General features: G+C 51.2%; 1 protein-coding gene across 1 annotated transcript in view; it reads right to left on the bottom strand.

The window, feature by feature from the left end:
- Window positions 1–17189, bottom strand: part of LOC144736634 (ATP-dependent RNA helicase DHX33-like) — an 18548-nt gene extending 1359 nt beyond the window's left edge. Inside the window, 11 exon segments of the mRNA XM_078619198.1 lie at window positions 1765–1998; window positions 3768–3856; window positions 5142–5301; window positions 6706–6817; window positions 7839–8024; window positions 9317–9388; window positions 11496–11594; window positions 12104–12331; window positions 13929–14092; window positions 15537–15985; window positions 16952–17189. Coding sequence (XP_078475324.1) covers window positions 1765–1998; window positions 3768–3856; window positions 5142–5301; window positions 6706–6817; window positions 7839–8024; window positions 9317–9388; window positions 11496–11594; window positions 12104–12331; window positions 13929–14092; window positions 15537–15972 — 1780 coding nt within the window. The 5' untranslated portion in view covers window positions 15973–15985; window positions 16952–17189.
- Between the last annotated feature and the right edge of the window lie 403 nt (window positions 17190–17592).

The following is a 17592-nucleotide window of genomic DNA, read 5'->3' as shown; positions in this document are numbered from 1 at the left end:
GGGGGAGGAGAGGGGGGAGGAGAGGGGGGGGAGGAGAGGGGGGGAGGAGAGGGGGGGAGGAGAGGGGGGGGAGGAGAGGGGGGGAGGAGAGGGGGGGGCGGAGGAGAGGGGGGGGGAGGAGAGGGGGGGGAGGAGAGGGGGGGAGCGGAGGAGAGGGGGGGAGCGGAGGAGAGGGGGGGGAGGAGAGGGGGGGGGAGGAGAGGGGGGGGGAGGAGAGGGGGGGGGGAGGAGAGGGGGGGCGGAGGAGAGGGGGGGAGGAGAGGGGGGGGAGGAGAGGGGGGGGAGGAGAGGGGGGGGGAGGAGAGGGGGGGAGGAGAGGGGGGGGCGGAGGAGAGGGGGGGGGAGGAGAGGGGGGGGAGGAGAGGGGGGGGAGGAGAGGGGGGGAGCGGAGGAGAGGGGGGGGAGGAGAGGGGGGGGGAGGAGAGGGGGGGGGAGGAGAGGGGGGGGGAGGAGAGGGGGGGGGAGGAAAGAGGGGGGAGGAGAGGGGGGAGGAGAGGGGGGGAGGAGAGGGGGGGAGGAGAGGGGGGGAGGAGAGGGGGGGGCGGAGGAGAGGGGGGGGAGGAGAGGGGGGGAGGAGAGGGGGGGAGCGGAGGAGAGGGGGGGAGCGGAGGAGAGGGGGGGAGGAGAGGGGGGGGGAGGAGAGGGGGGGGGAGGAGAGGGGGGGGAGGAGAGGGGGGGGGGGGAGGAGAGGGGGGGGCGGAGGAGAGGGGGGGGAGGAGAGGGGGGGGCGGAGGAGAGGGGGGGGAGGAGAGGGGGGGGAGGAGAGGGGGGGGGAAGAGGGGGGGGGAGGAGAGGGGGGGGAGGAGAGGGGGGGGAGGAGAGGGGGGGGCGGAGGAGAGGGGGGGGAGGAGAGGGGGGGGCGGAGGAGAGGGGGGGGGAAGAGGGGGGGGGAGGAGAGGGGGGGGGGAGGAGAGGGGGGGGAGGAGAGGGGGGGGGAGGAGAGGGGGGGAGGAGAGGGGGGGGAGGAGAGGGGGGGGCGGAGGAGAGGGGGGGGAGGAGGAGAGGGGGGGAGGAGGAGAGGGGGGGAGCGGAGGAGAGGGGGGGAGGAGAGGGGGGGGAGGAGAGGGGGGGGAGGAGAGAGGGGGGGGAGGAGAGGGGGGGCGGAGGAGAGGGGGGGGCGGAGGAGAGGGGGGGAGGAGGAGAGGGGGGGGAGGAGGAGAGGGGGGGAGGAGAGGGGGGGAGGAGAGGGGGGGAGGAGAGGGGGGGAGGAGAGGGGGGGGGAGGAGAGGGGGGGGAGGAGAGGGGGGGGAGGAGGAGAGGGGGGGGCGGAGGAGAGGGGGGGGCGGAGGAGAGGGGGCGGGCGGAGGAGAGGGGGGGGGAGGAGAGGGGGGGGAGGAGAGGGGGGGGGGAAGAGGGGGGGGGGAGGAGAGGGGGGGGAGGAGAGGGGGGGCGGAGGAGAGGGGGGGCGGAGGAGAGGGGGGGGAGGAGGAGAGGGGGGGAGGAGAGGGGGGGGGAGGAGAGGGGGGGGGAGAGGGGGGGGGAGGAGAGGGGGGGGGGAGGGGTGGGGGGGAGGGGGGGGGAGGAGAGGGGGGCGGAGGAGAGGGGGGGGGGAGAGTGGGGGGAGGAGAGGGGGGAGGGGGGGGAGGGAGAGGGGGGGGGAGGAGAGGGGGGGGGGAGGAGAGGGGGAAGAGGAGAGGGGGGGGAGGAGAGGGGGGGGAGAGGGGGGGAGGAGAGGGGAGAGGGGGAGGGGGGGAGAGAGGGGGGGAGGAGAGGGGGCGGAGGAGAGGGGGGGGTGGAGGGGGGTGGGGTTACTCAACTAAACACTTTTTATTCTTGGTTCTTTCGGTAAAGTCACGTAGAAGGGAAATAATAAAATAATAAAAATAAAACATAATACAATTCTCACGACGTTTCGATTGCAACACGGTACCTTGGCCAGAGGAGCGTCGAGAGGGAAAGAGGCCATCTGGCGGCCGAGTCGTGTCAGCGTGGCCTGTCCCTCCGACCTCTCCACAGCTCCCAGCAGCTGCAGCTGTGACAGGCCACTCTGCACCGCCTCTGCAGGACAAGGCGTGCGGGGGGGACGTGGCGCTAAACCCTTCGCCGTTCCGAGACATGTGGTTTGGGTACTGTTTGGTTCTTTCGGTAAAGTCACGTGGGGTATATAATAAAATAGAACACGACGTTTCGGGCGCAACACAAGCGCCCGTCATCAGGTGGGCAAGCGTTGGCCTGCCTGCCGAGGCAGACTGTGGTAGAGACTGATGACGTGGGCACGCACACGTACGTCGTCGGAAACGGAATCGGAAGAACAACTGATGACGTGGTGTATAGTCGTGTAGTGTATAGTGTAGTGTATAGTGTAGTGTATAGTCGTGTAGTGTATAGTGTAGTGTATAGTAGTGTAGTGTATAGTGGTGTAGTGTATAGTATAGTGTATAGTGTAGTGTATAGTCGTGTAGTGTATAGTCGTGTAGTGTATAGTGTAGTGTATAGTGTAGTGTATAGTCGTGTAGTGTATAGTCGTGTAGTGTATAGTGTAGTGTATAGTAGTGTAGTGTATAGTAGTGTATAGTTGTGTAGTGTATAGTGTAGTGTATAGTAGTGTAGTGTATAGTGTAGTGTATAGCAGTGTAGTGTATAGTAGTGTATAGTAGTGTAGTGTATAGTGTAGTGTATAGTGTAGTGTATAGTAGTGTATAGCAGTGTAGTGTATAGTGTAGTGTATAGTAGTGTAGTGTATAGTGTAGTGTATAGCAGTGTAGTGTATAGTAGTGTAGTGTATAGCAGTGTAGTGTATAGTGTAGTGTATAGTCGTGTAGTGTATAGTAGTGTAGTGTATAGTGTAGTGTATAGTGGTGTAGTGTATAGTAGTGTATAGTAGAGTAGTGTATAGTGTATAGTGGTGTAGTGTATAGTAGTGTATAGTGGTGTAGTGTATAGTAGTGTATAGTAGTGTATAGTAGTGTATAGTAGTGTATAGTAGTGTATAGTAGTGTATAGTAGTGTAGTGTATCATAGTGTGGTGCCTCCATAGACCCCAATGTGTTCGCTTACCGACCATTCCCCTGTTAACGACGGGCTGTTGTAGGTACAGTAACTATGAATGAATGCATTGATTAACCGTGTTTAGTTTAATAGTGCGTGTTCATAATGTTGTTAGTATCTTTTTAAAGTATTAATATCCGTTGTTTAAATATCATGCTACCGCAACGAATTTAGCCTTTTAACGTGGATTTCCTATACTCGCTTAACGACCAAATCGCTTAACGCCCGATTTCGTGGAACCAATCTCCCACTTCAGCGAAAAAATGTTTTCTTGCTGTGGTTTTCCCACCTGATGGTGGTGGCTTGTGTTGCAATCGAAACGTCGTGATTTAATTTATTTTATACCTACGTGACTTTACCGAAAGAACCAAAGAGAACGCAATCTTTATAACAAAAATGGGACCGCTATATTAATACTGCATGGAAATAATAAAAAAATAAACAATTGGGTACAGTGAGGGAAAAAAAGTATTTTATCCCCTGCTGATTTTGTACGTTTTTACTAAGTCATGTTTTGCAGAGGGGTCAAATACTTATTTCCCTCATTAAAATGAAAATCAATTTATAACATTTTTGACATGCGTTTTTCTGGATTTTGTCGTTATTCTGTCTCTCACTGTTTAAATAAACCTACCATGAAAATTATAGACTGATCATTTCTTTGTCAGTGGGCAAACGTACAAAACCAGCAGGGGATCAAATACTTTTTTCCCTCACTGTATGAGGGGTTATGGTAGTGGAGACACAAGGAGACAACGCAAGTGTGGGCCACAATTTACCTGGACTTGGCTTGTCCATGAAGTCAAAGGAGGCGACGTCCGAAATTCCCAACGCCAAAAGGTGCAGCAACACACTGGTCAGGTTGCACCTACACAAAGACAAAGATCCCCCGTGTAGCCTGTAACAGACTGCTGGGGCAAGTGCTGACAGCGAGTAGCACCTGTGAAGGCCGGCACGGCACACGAGGGGGGTGGGTGGCCAGCACCACGCCTGGTGGCGATGTTTACATGCTGATGTAGAGGTGCAGGCAGGACCGGTTCTGATAATCGTCACTGGTGTTGGCCGTGAGCGGGAATCGAACTCGGGCCGCCGAGTTCGTAGCGCAGCGCGTTGACTGCTACGCCGGCGCACGTACACACCGCACGTCGCACGTACACACCACACACGCACACCGCACACGCACACCGCACGTGCACACCGCACGCACACACCGCACATACACACCGCACACCGCACGTACACACCACACACCGCACGTACACACCGCACGTACACACCACACACCGCACGCACACACCGCACGTACACACCGCACGTACACACCACACACCGCACGCACACACCGCACGTACACACCACACACCGCACGTACACACCGCACATACACACCGCACACCGCACGTACACACCACACACCGCACGTACACACCGCACGTACACACCACACACCGCACGCACACACCGCACGTACACACCGCACGTACACACCGCACACCGCACGTACACACCGCACGTACACACCGCACATACACACCGCACACCGCACGTACACACCACACACCGCACGTACACACCGCACGTACACACCACACACCGCACGTACACACCGCACGTACACACCGCACATACACACCGCACACCGCACGTACACACCACACACCGCACGCACACACCGCACGTACACACCACACACCGCACGCACACACCGCACGTACACACCGCACACCGCACGTACACACCACACACCGCACGTACACACCGCACGCACACACCGCACGTACACACCGCACACCGCACGTACACACCACACACCGCACGTACACACCACACGCAAACACCGCACGTACACACCGCACGTACACACCACACACCGCACGTACACACCGCACACCGCACGTACACACCGTACGCAAACACCACACATACACACCGCACGCACACACCGCACGCACACACCGCACGCACACACCGCACACACACACCGCACGCACACACCGCACGCACACACCGCACGCACACACCGCACGCACACACCACACGCACACACCGCACGCACACACCGCACGCACACACCGCACGCACACACCGCACGCACACACCGCACGCACACACCGCACGCACACACCGCACGCACACACCACACGTGCACACACCTCTGCAGCTCGGGCGTGGTGTTCTCTGCCAGGCTCTGGAAGTGCGTCTCCGTGTAAAGCCTGAGGCAGCATCCCGGGCCTTCTCTCCCGGACCTCCCGGCCCGCTGCCAGGCCTGCGCCTGGCTCGCCTTCTGCAGAGCGAGCACCTCCATCCCCGTGCCTGGAACGCGGCAGCAGATCGGATCGCGCGATCAAGACCCCAAACAGGAGGAGGAAGATTCCTCCACAACTCTGTCGCCTGACGATGCTGCTGGTCGTTGTTGTTGTAGTTACCGGCGAAAAACGTGACGGGACTCGAATTGTCAATGTTGTAGTGGGTTTACTCGCCAACATGCAACCGGTGTGCTGAACTAGTATACTACACTATACACTACACTATACACTACACTATAATTGTAAATGTTGTAGTGGGTTTATTCTCCAACATGCAACCGGTGTGCTGTACTAGTATACTACACTATACACTACATTATACACTACACTATACACTACACGATACACTACACTATACACTACACTATAATTGTAAATATTGTAGTGGGTTTACTCGCCAACACGCAACTGGTGTGCTGTACTAATATACATGATACACTACACTATACACTACACTATACACTACACTATAATTGTAAATGTCGTAGTGGGTTTACTCTCCAACACACAACCGGTGTGCTGAACTAGTATTCTACACTATACACTACACTATACACTACACTATACACTATAATTGTAAATGTTGTAGTGGGTTTACTCGCCAACACGCAACCGGTGTGCTGTACTAGTGTAATTCACAGTGTAATAGTAAACTAAATGTAAAAACATTGAATAACACTGCAGCAAGATCGGTAACACGCACACCACGCTCATACTTTTTCAATAATTTCCTTCTTCACTTCGATTTCAATTTTCTTTAAAACCTTCTTCTCACCAACATTACCACTCTTCACTTGATTAGAGGCCATGGCTAATTGCTAAATTAATGCAAAAATACACAAAATACTGCACAGAGTTCACAGCGAATGAGCGCACGTCTGACCGAGACCGATAACTAAGCGAGACGGACTGAGCAAGCGGTCACAGGTGGGTCGCTGTTCTTTGTAAACAAACAACAGGAAATTTAATTCAGACTGTCTTCTCGACAGACCTGTTCTTCACCCGAGGACGGCTGCTTGCGTTGTGGCCGAAACGTCGTGAGAATTGTTTTATTGGTTTATTTGTATTATTTTATTATTTCCATTCTACGTGACTTTACCGAAAGAACCAACAAGAACAGGAAATGTGGCGCTTACAAAAAAATGGCGCGGAAGGGGAAATCGGCCGTGTTTGATTGGCACCCGAGTTTGTGTTCGTGACCAAATTCAAAAATGTTGTGACTTTTTTGGTCGGAACCCGATTTGGTCGTAGTCAGAAGCGTTCGTGAGCAGAGGTTCTACTGTACCCTTAAACGCGCAACGTCGATTCTAAACGTGGAGGGGGAGAAAAAAAAATAAACCGGAGGATCGGTAGTGCAGCACCGTCAACCGCCACGCCAAAACCCTCCCAGAAAGAAAAAAAATTCACTGACCGGGGCTGAACATCTTGGCTTTAACGAGTCCGCAGTCGATGACCGTTCGAACGCCCGGGATGGTGATGGACGTCTCCGCAATGTTAGTCGCCAAAATCACTTTCCTCGTTCCCTTGTGATGGCAACACACGCGCACGGTTCACGGCAAGGCCGCTGTCAACGACCCCGAGCGTTGGGGTCAATGACGATCGTTTATAGCCGGGCGGCGGCGGGGGCGGCTATGCGAAACGTGGCCTGTAGCAAAGCGCCGTGGAGGTGTCTGCGAGGGTTGGTGGGACGGGAAAAGAGTGGATGTCGAGGAGGAGGTGGAAGTTGCCACGTTCTGGGTCGCCAGATGGCGGCGCTGCGGCAAAAACGTGGACCTCGTCTGTTTCCATCTGTTCGGGATAGAGTGCTTCCCCCTCGCACGCGTGGACTTCAAGTTTCTTCCCACGTTTACAGACTCGTTAATTGTATCATAACACCTTAATGTATAGAGGACCGCAGAGCTTGGAGGGGGAATTTGGCGCAGGATCACCGCCTGGCTGTCTTTCCTGATAGCTAGTCTGTGGTTCTTCGAGCATTTGTGCTCTCTCTTCAAGAGAGAGAGAGAATACCGTTTCGAGGCGTAACAAAATTATTATCTAACGTTTCCTTAAAACGTCCAAGGAGCTTGGCTCAACAACTGCAATTCTTTAAATGATATTATTGTTCACGACGTAAATCGGTGGAGGTCGGCAAGCGTGCTGCTGTGAGCCCGTGCCAGCCCGTGCCAGCCCGTACCAGCCCGTGCCAGTCCGTGCCAGCCCGGTGCGGTAGCGCCAAATCGTTTAGGCCACAACCGTCATTCAGACGCTGTCTTTCCAACAGACCTGTTCTTCACCCGAGGACGGCTGCTTGCGTTGTGGCCGAAACGTCGTGAGAATGATTTAATTGTGTTTAATTTCTATTATTTTATTATTTCCCTTCTACGTGACTTTACCGAAAGAACCAAGAAGAAGAGAAGAGATGAAACCAGAGACGGTGCGATACCAAAGGAATGAAAACACGGAACGAACCCCCCCCAGGCTCCCTACCTCCCCCACCTGTCCACCGATTAAGGAAAAATTCACATGGGGAGATTCGCGCGGGGTAGAGACTCTAATCGCACGTACTGGCGGGGCGCGGGCGAAGACCCGCTGCTGCTGCGCGTGCGGCAGCGCGGCGTACAGCGGCACGACGCACATGCGCGGGATGCTGGGCGGTAGCTGTCGTGACAGGTCCCTGCAGGCGCGGGCCATCGCCTCGATCTCCTCCTGGCCCGTGAGGAAGGCCAGGATGTGGTGGTCGGCCTCCTGCTCCTGTCGGCGACGGAGACGGAACGTCGGGGGGCATCGCACGGATAAGCGTTTCGAATGTAACAAAAATTACATTAATTCTAGATTGGAAGCTTTCGTGACTGCAAGGATTCATACTCTTAGGTTTTGTCGGTAAAGTCACGTAGGTAAAAAATTTAAATAAAATTTTAAGTTAATAAAATAATGGGAATAAAATAAATTAATAAATCACGACGTTTCGGAGGCAACACAAGTGTCCGTCATCAGGTGGGACCGTCAATGACATTAATATTGTCCAATGTTAAATTTAAAAAATTTCTCTTTATACGCATCGCGCGGGTAAGCGTTTCGAATGTGTAATAAAGGTCGTTGAGGCGACTTCTGGAATCCGTCTTTCATTCAAATTGTATTACAGCTTCCCCTCACGCTGCGGACAAGCAGCGTGAGAGGGACAGATAGAGACAGAGACACACTGCCACGTGGCAGCCTGGACCACGTGGCAGCCTGGACCACGTGGCAGCCTGGACCACGTGGCAGCCTGGACCACGTGGCAGCCTGGACCACGTGGCAGCCTGGACCACGTGGCAGCCTGGACCACGTGGCAGCCTGGACCACGTGGCAACCCGGAGCCCCGCTCCCGCGTGGCCCCCTTCCTCTGTTCGTTCCCGTTCTGACCCCGTGTCGTTCGTCTCCACCCCTATTTAATACCCGGGTCACGTGGTACGTTTCCACCAATCCTGGTTAGCCTCCATGGAATATTCCAGGCTCCCTCGTCAGCTCCCGGGACCACGCCCCTGACTCATCTCCCCATTGGCTGTGGCCAAAGCCAGCAGAACCAATCCTCTACTTACAGCTGTCACCTTTCCATTACGTCAGGGCCACGCCCCCTAGGCTTCCCCTCATTGGCTGTAAACCAGGACCGGCAGAGCCAATCATCATGACGAGTTGTGATACGTCATTGAGCCGGATATATCCTCACATTACAAATGTAACAAAATGACATTAATATTGTCCAGTGTTAAATAGAACTTGCACGGCAAATGCCAGGTATTGTGCCTTGTGTAAATCGGCTTTTCCAAAAAAAGTTCAATTTTTTCTCATGACCTTACCACAGTAGGCTAAGCTTTCTTGATGTTATCACCTGCAACAGTTTTCTTTCTGCACCAGCTTTCTCCAGAACCCATTCACCCGTTTCTTCTTCAGTCCAGGGCACGTGCGGTACCAATCCGACCGAGTCCCTTCATTTCCAAGGCCTGCATTCGTGCGTCGCTCACCGATGTAAATAACGGCCTCTGCACAAATCGCGTGGCACTCACTTGATGCGTCTGGAAGATCGAGACGAGAGTGGCGTGAAGGAAATCGGGGTGAGGCTCGCGCGTGTAGAAGATCTGCACGGCAAAGACAAAGATCCCCCGTGTAGCCTTAACAGACTGTAGGGGCAAGTGCTGTTAGCGAGCACCTATGAAGGCCGGCACGGCACACGAGGGGGTGGGTGGCCAGCACCACGCCCGACCGCCTTTGTCTCCCCAGTGGCGATGTTTACACACCGCACCACGTACTCATTTGAGGCTGAGTCGACCTAGGGGAGGCCCAGAACCGGTTCAGATAATCGTCACTGGTGTTGGCCGTGAGCGGGAATCGAACCCGGGTCGCCAGGTTCATAGCGCAGCGCGCTAACCGCTACACTACCGCTCCCCATACGGCATGCACGCACACACACACACACGACACACAGATAAACATCCCCCCTCCTCCATGTAGCCCACACAGGGTGGAGGGGAAAATTATGTTAATGAGCTCACCCGTGAAGGCACAGCGCACGAGGCCTGGCCGGCTTCATCTCCCCAGTGCTCATGTTTGCACACCGCATCAGCTACTCATTTTAGGCCGAGTCGACCTAGGGGAGGCCCGGGACCTGTTCAGATATTCGCCACCGACATTGGCCCCCCGAGCGGGAATCGAACTCGGGTCGCCGGGTTCGTAGCTTAGTGAGCTCACCACCGAGCGAGTGCGAATCAACAACGAGTGAGGTTCACGGAGTCAGTAGCCACAGTGGTAGCAGTAGTAGCAAAAGCAGAGTGATGTGGAGGTGACTGACCGCCGGTGCTCATGCAACTGGGAGTAGGATCAGAATCTTTTTTAAATCCTTTATATTAAGTTCACTTGCTTGCTTGCGCGCTTACGACCGTGCAAATCTTTCGGTCGTTTTTTAACCCACTTCCCGTGATCCAATCGAGCTGACATTTTGCACACAGACTCGTTGTGCGTGACAATTCATTTTCGTGAAAAAGCATTTCCATAACTTTACACTTTTTAGGAATTTTTTTTAAATATTTAATTACCAATTGCTTAATGGTGGCAGGCAATCATCTGACCCATAGGTGGCAGCCATCTCAAGCCAGAGGACGAGAGGACTCTAGCCGCCACGCATATAAAGGATTTATAGTGAAAAACTTTGTTTTTACGGGTTCATTTTTTTAGACTGCAGGAGGAATCCGATGAGCTATGAAGCTCTATTTCACAGATGTCCAGTGGGGAGCTCAAGGCCAGCTAGTTGCAACAGCAACCAGCACTAAATATCAACTTATTTTATATTCTTGGATCTTTCAGTAAAGTCACGTAGAAGGGAAATAATAAAGTAATAAAAATAAAACATAATAAAATTCTCATGACGTTTCGGCCACAACGCAAGCAGCCGTCCTCAGGTGGAAAGACAGCGTCCTAATGAACACCACTAAGCTTGGCAGCGAATTTTTAAGCTGGGTGGAAGGAGCAGAGCGCCAAAGGAGATTCAAGAATACGAATCCCTGCAGTCACGAAAGCTTTAAACGGAAAAGTACAAATAACGTTACAAATTAAACACGTCCGATGTCTAATTTAATGGGCAAGGCAGCAAGAAAATCAACAAAACAATCCCAGACTACACACCAAGGTAACACAGCACAGTAGTAATCCCTCAATAAAATGGCACATTAACATTGAACCATCGATAACACAGGTAACGATCAAAGTCACAAAGAGCATTTGCACGTGTGACTGTGTTACAGCACTAATCGTCTGCTACGCGATCTTTTTTGAAGGAAGATTTACCATCATTGGAACCTCATTTGCCAGTAGCAAAATATGATAATTGATTTTTTACCCTTTTATCTGGCAACAAAACTGACACCTTTTTTTACATTATCAGAGTTATGTTTTTTTTGTTTGCATTCCGACTGCAGGTATTGTGGTCAATGCAAACATGACTCCTTGTAAAAAAAAGGTGTCAGTTTTGTTGCCAGATAAAAGGGTAAAAAAAACAATTATCAAGATTTACCATGTCAAGGGCGGCAAACAAAGTTGTTCCAAAGCGTTGCTCGCTGCAACGGGCAAAGTGACGCGAGATTGGATTTTAAGCAGAGGTCACAATGTGGGTGGGTCCTGTATGGTACGTCCAGTGCAAATCGGAGCGAGAGAGAGCGAGGGAGCGAGAGAGCGAGAGAGCGAGGCGCATACCTGGATGGGATGCTGTCGCCCTTCGACGTATAGCACAGGAGCTCCGTTAAAATAGCTCACGAATCTGTCCACGTCCATCGTGGCGGACATCACGATCACCTGCCGGGCACGAGCAACAAATTAGGGGAGACACATTCAGGTTCCAACAGGTTCCAACTCCCACGTTTACCCCTCTTCGTCTGCTCCAATGGAAACACGCGCGTCGCTTATGTTGAACTTGTGCGTCTATAGGTAGGGGAGGCAGCTCTACAATTGGCAGCTCATGCCACCGCTGCCGGAGGGGCCTCCGCCGTTAAAAGGGAGCTGTGCAGAGCTCCTCTGAGACATCTTGGATTTGTGGAGAAATCCTCCTGTTTCCTGCTGCGTGACTTTACCGAAAGAACCAAGAAGATGAATTCGTTACTAGTACAGCACACCGGTGTGTTGGAGAGCAAACCCACGACATTCACAATGCGAGTGTACGACGTTTCGCCAGTAATTACAACGAGCTTCATCAGGCGACAGCCAGATTAGTGGAGAAATCCTCTCGTTTCCTGCTGCATACCAGGCGACGTAGTTAACATCTCGTCACCGCAATCTAATCGCAGCCACAAGCCCCCCAGCCCCACCTTGAGCGGACGGAGCTTCTGTTCCCACCGCCGGCGCTGAGCGCTCTTGACGACGCCGAACAGCGTGTCGGTGTGCAGCGAGCGCTCGTGCGCCTCGTCCAGCACGACGGCGCTCGCTGCCAAGAGCAGCGGGTCGCCCAGCGCCTCGCGGAGCAGCATGCCGTCCGTCACGAAGCGCACGCGCGTGCGCGCTGAGCGCACGTCCTCGAAGCGGACCGTGTAGCCAACCTGCGGGTGGCGGGCGACCGAGCGAGTGCGGAAATATTCGTCGTAAAGTCAGTCGGCATCGTAGAACTCACTCTTTGGTTTTTTTCGGTAAAGTCACGTATAGAGATAACATAATGAATTAAATACGAGCATACGAAGTTTCGATTGCAACACAAGCAATCGTCATCATCAGGTATAAATGAAATAGAAACACAAATCTAGTATACTTAGAAATGTAATGTAATACAACAGAGAGTCGGATAACATAACAGTCAAACACCCTACCTGGTTGATTACGTTCTTCCTGAGAATGGTACATTTGAGAGAGAGAGATAAAACACAGAACCAGAGACATATAGATAGACACATAAGCAGATAGATATCACAGAGATACATAGAGAGAGAACAAACATAGGCACACAGAGAAACCACGCCTCTGTGTCGAGGCCTTAAATAGGGGGCGGGGGCGGAGAGAGAGGGAGGGGTTAGAGAAATTAGCATGTCCATGAGTGGCACGGTGGGTGGCAAGGTGCAAAAGCTTGAGAGAGGGAGCGAGTGCAGAAATATTCGTCGTACCGTCAGTCGGCATCGTAAAACTCACCGCGTTCCCGCCGCGTAACCACCTATTAAGTTTCGATTTAAAGCTTTCGTGACTGCAGGGATTCATCTTCTTGGTTCTTTCGGTAAAGTCACGTAGAAGGGAAGTAATAAAATAATAAAAATAATAAAATTATTCTCACGACGTTTCGGCCACAACGCAAGCAGCCGTCCTCAGGTGAAAACCAGGTCCGTCGAGACGACAGAGTTTTCACCTGAGGACGGCTGCTTGCGTTGTGGCCGAAACGTCGTGAGAATAATTTTATTATGTTTAATTTTTATTATTTTATTACTTCCCTTCTACATGACTTCACCTATTAAGTGTTTATTATTTCACCAGGTAAGGGTCGTCACACCGAGCTGTGTGGCTCTCTTTCAGGAGTGGCCTGGCTGTTATAATTTCACACCTGATGACGATTGCTTGTGTTGCAGTTGAAACGTCGTGAGAATTTTAATTGTTTTATATTATTTTATTATTTCCCTTCTACGTGATGACTTTACCGAAAGAACCAAGAATATGAATCCCTGCAGTCACGAAAGCTTTAAATCGAAAAAAGAATAACACTGGTCAACAACAAAAAAACATTATTTTCTGGCCTGGACTTTTGCAGCTGTTTTAGACTAATTTCAGGGTGCTGATTCCAAATCTGATCTCAGATTTGCTGTATCACATCTCATTTTTATGCTATCAGCATACCCCATTTTCAATGATTTTACCCGAAATTAACTCTGTCACTTATGATTGCAAGTTGTTGCGAGTCAGTGATTGCTTTAGTGTTAAAATACGGTGCTGTATTTTTACGATAGTGTGTTTATAACATAATTTTATGTAGATATCCACATTTATTTAATATTTTTCTTCCGCAGTTTTTCTTGAAAATGCAATATTCGATATCTCAAAAACCTGCTGTGATGCCAGATTTGCAATCGGCACCCCAAAAATCACCTTAAAACCGTTGGAATACCTTATGCCAGAAAAAGTGTGTTGACCAGTGTAATCATAAGAAGCGTGTCTTCTCACCAGCGTGCCGAGGGGACTACCCGCCTCTCGCGAGACACGTTCCGCCAGCGCGATGGCCGCGACGCGACGAGGCTGAGTCACCACGACGTGCGCTTTCTCGCTGCCCACGCCGGCGTCCAGGAGAAAGCGCGGCACCTGGGTGCTCTTCCCGCAGCCCGTCTCGCCTGCGCACCATCACGGGGGGAGTGTGACGTTCATCATTCGAGCGTCATACTCGCAACGCGTAAGCGGCGATTTCCACCGTTGACGATCGCCGGCCGTCTCTCGCGTGTCGTCCGTTCCGGAAGCCCACGTTCCCCTCCTCACTGTTCTAATTTACCTTCAAATGTTTCCTTACGAGTCTATGGGTCTCTGTGCGAGTCTATGGGTCTCTGTGTGAGTCTATGGGCCTCCATGTGAGTCTGTGGGTCTCTGTGCAAATCTATGTGTCTCCGTGTGAGTCTATGGGTCTCTGTGTGAGTCTATGTGTCTCCGTGTGAGTCTATGGGTCTCTGTGTGAGTCTGTGTGTCTCCGTGTGAGTCTATGGGTCTCTGTGTGAGTCTATGGGTCGCTGTCTGAGTCTATGGGTCTCTGTGCGAGTCTATGTGTCTCCGTGTGAGTCTATGTATGTCTGTAAAACTTATATCGCACCGTATGTAGCCAACCGTGCCCATCGGAGGTGCAGGGGGAAGGACAACAGACTAAACACAGAAAGCAATTCTAAAGAAATTAGTTTTCTATCCGGAACAGGGGTTGGTAACCTGCAGCTCCGTCGCTGCATGCGGCTCTGTAAGGGCTGCTTCGTGACCGTTATGTAGGTGAACAGTCACGCAGTCACCACTTTGCATTGCGTCTCTTGGAATATTGAGTTTTTTTCTCACCCAATTCGAACAAAAACGGCTCTTCTTGTTATTGTGCAAGTTCATCTTCTTGGTTCTTTCGGTAAAGTCACGTAGCAGGGAAATAATAAAATGATAAAAATAAAACAAATATAGTGAGATTTGTATTTCATTATGTTTTATTTTAATTATTGTATTATTTCTCTTCTACGTGACTTTACCGAAAGAACCAAGAAGATGAATCCCTGCAGTCGCGAAAGAAGCTTTAAATCGAAAAATGTTGCAAGCTGACGACCCCTGATCTAGAAGTTACCCACAACGTTGACAGCCGTCTCGCGGTGCAAAACGACAATTAGCAGAATCAACCAGAGTATTGATTTATATTCTTAGGTTTTTTTCGGTAAAGTCACGTAGGTAAAAAATTGAAATTGATAAAAGTAAAATAAAATAAAAATCACGACGTTTCGGAGGCAACATAAGCTTCCGTCTTCAGGTGGAACCGTCACAGCACGATAGCTGTATCAAGTGTTGTGATAGCTGTATCACTTGATACAGCTATCGTGCTGTGACGGTTCCACCTGAAGACGGAAGCTTGTGTTGCCTCCGAAAGGTCGTGATTTTTATTTTATTTTACTTTTATTAATTAGAATTTTTTACCTACGTGACTTTACCAGAAAAAACCTAAGAATATGAATCCTTGCAGTCACGAAAGCTTCAAAACTATTGATTTATACTGGAGGAATCCGATAAACCGCAAAGCTCTTTTTTTCCCCCACAGATGTCCGTTACCGATGACTATGGCAGTGTGCAGCTCCTGTAGCCGGCGGGTGAGCTCGGCGCGCACCGCGTAGATGGGCAGGCCCCGGCGCTGAACCTCGAGGCCCGAGTTGGCGATACCGGCCGCGGCCTGTGCCGAGCCGCCGGCGCCCGGCTTCGGTGTCCAACCTCCGCCCTGGTGAACGCCGCCGCTGCCTCCACCACGACCACCGCCGCTGCCACCGCCGCCGCCACCACCGCCACGACCACCACAACCGGCACCACCGCCACCTCCACCACGACCACCGCCGCCGCCACCACCGCCACCTCCACCACGACCCCCGCCGCCACCGCCTTGCCCGCCAGGGCTAAGCCCTTTCTTGGGGCTGGTCATCAAGAGGTCAGTTCGGCGAATCTTCCCGTAATCCTGGTGGCTTCTGTGCCGCTGGCGTTTCTTGTTGGGGTTCATCGCGAGACAGGGGCTGCCACGGTGGGGGGGGGGGGAAGACAGAGTGTGGGCCGGTTTAAACGATGCATGTGTAACACAGAATCAGAATATGTATTCATACTGGAGAAAACCGATGAGCTATGAAGCTCTGTAAGACCCATAGACTCAGACAGCAACCCATAGACTCAAACGGAGACCCATAGACTCATACGGAGACCCATAGACTCACAGAGACCCATAGACTCATACGGAGACCCATAGACTCACACAGAGACCCATAGACTCATACGGAGACCCATAGACTCAGACAGCGACCCATAGACTCAGACAGCGACCCATAGACTCACACGGAGACCCATAGACTCACAGAGACCCATAGACTCACACAGAGACCCATAGACTCACACAGAGACCCACAGACTCACACAGAGACCCATAGACTCACACAGAGACCCACAGACTCACACAGAGACCCATAGTTTGTTGTCCTTCCCCCTGCACCTCCGATTAGTACGGTTGGCTAGGTACTGTGCGAAAGAAGTTCAACGTACATATATAGCAAACCGCTCAAACAAAGGCACTTTAAACACATTTAAAGCAATTATATTTAGCTTCTATCTGAGTTAATTTAATATGTAATGCGATTGTAGTCATCACTGTTATCAGCTTTTACTCTATTTAAATCGGATACCTAAACACATGTAAATGTGTAATTGTGGAGAGAATAACATTGGTCGACGCTTTGCAATATTACGATTTGAAAACCGCTTTTTTAAAATATAAAAACTATAATTTACGTACTCGATTAAATAAAGCGTCAATCATCATCATCAGCCATGGTCCATCCACTGCTGGATGGATGAAAGTCTCAACCGTTATCCAGCGAAGCAACAACAGCACGCGTGCACAACTAAAAATGTATATCTATATACTGTACAACATTGCAAGTATTTAAGTCAATTATAAATTAAGTGTAGTGGAATAATCGCACTTTGCGTACCCGCGTTGAAGGCTTGCGAACGCTCGCCTCAAGACACACGCGGTGAAAACTTAAAACAGCCTTCGAATCTTTACGCAGTCAGAGTTGAAAAACAGAGTGTGGCGGGGGTGTTTGCTCTGTAAAACTTTAAGAATAATGATAATAAACTCTAGGAAGGATCTCGTGTTGGTATAAAAATCTTCAACAGCGTGGCGAAACGCAGCGAGCGCGGTTTAAAATGCAATGCTAGGCCGCGCTACGGTGGCCGCGGCAGTCCGTTTGAAAGTTTTCTTTTAAAAACGCGTTTCTTTTTTAATTAAAACTACTTTTTTGTAACAACAAAAATAGAACGACATTTTAGATTGGAAGTTTTCGTGACTGCAAGGATCCATATACTCTTTGGTTCTTTCGGTAAAGTCACGTAGGTGAAAAAATAAAATAAAAAATAAGAATAAAAATAGAAAATAAAAAATAGATAAAAACATAAAAATAACTAATTTAGTTAATTTAACTAATTTAGTTATTTTTTTTATTCTTATTTTTTTTCACCTACGTGATTTTACCAAAATATCCGAAGAGTATAACGCCATTTGGTCAAGTCGTGGAAGCGAACCGATTCATCAGGTCGACGAATTGTACTCGGTTAATCGGATATCCAAAAT

The sequence above is a fragment of the Lampetra planeri genome, chromosome 62, assembly GCF_965212315.1.
Source record: "Lampetra planeri chromosome 62, kcLamPlan1.2.h2, whole genome shotgun sequence".
NCBI lineage: Eukaryota > Metazoa > Chordata > Hyperoartia > Petromyzontiformes > Petromyzontidae > Lampetra > Lampetra planeri.
This window is presented reverse-complemented; position numbering and strand designations above follow the sequence as displayed.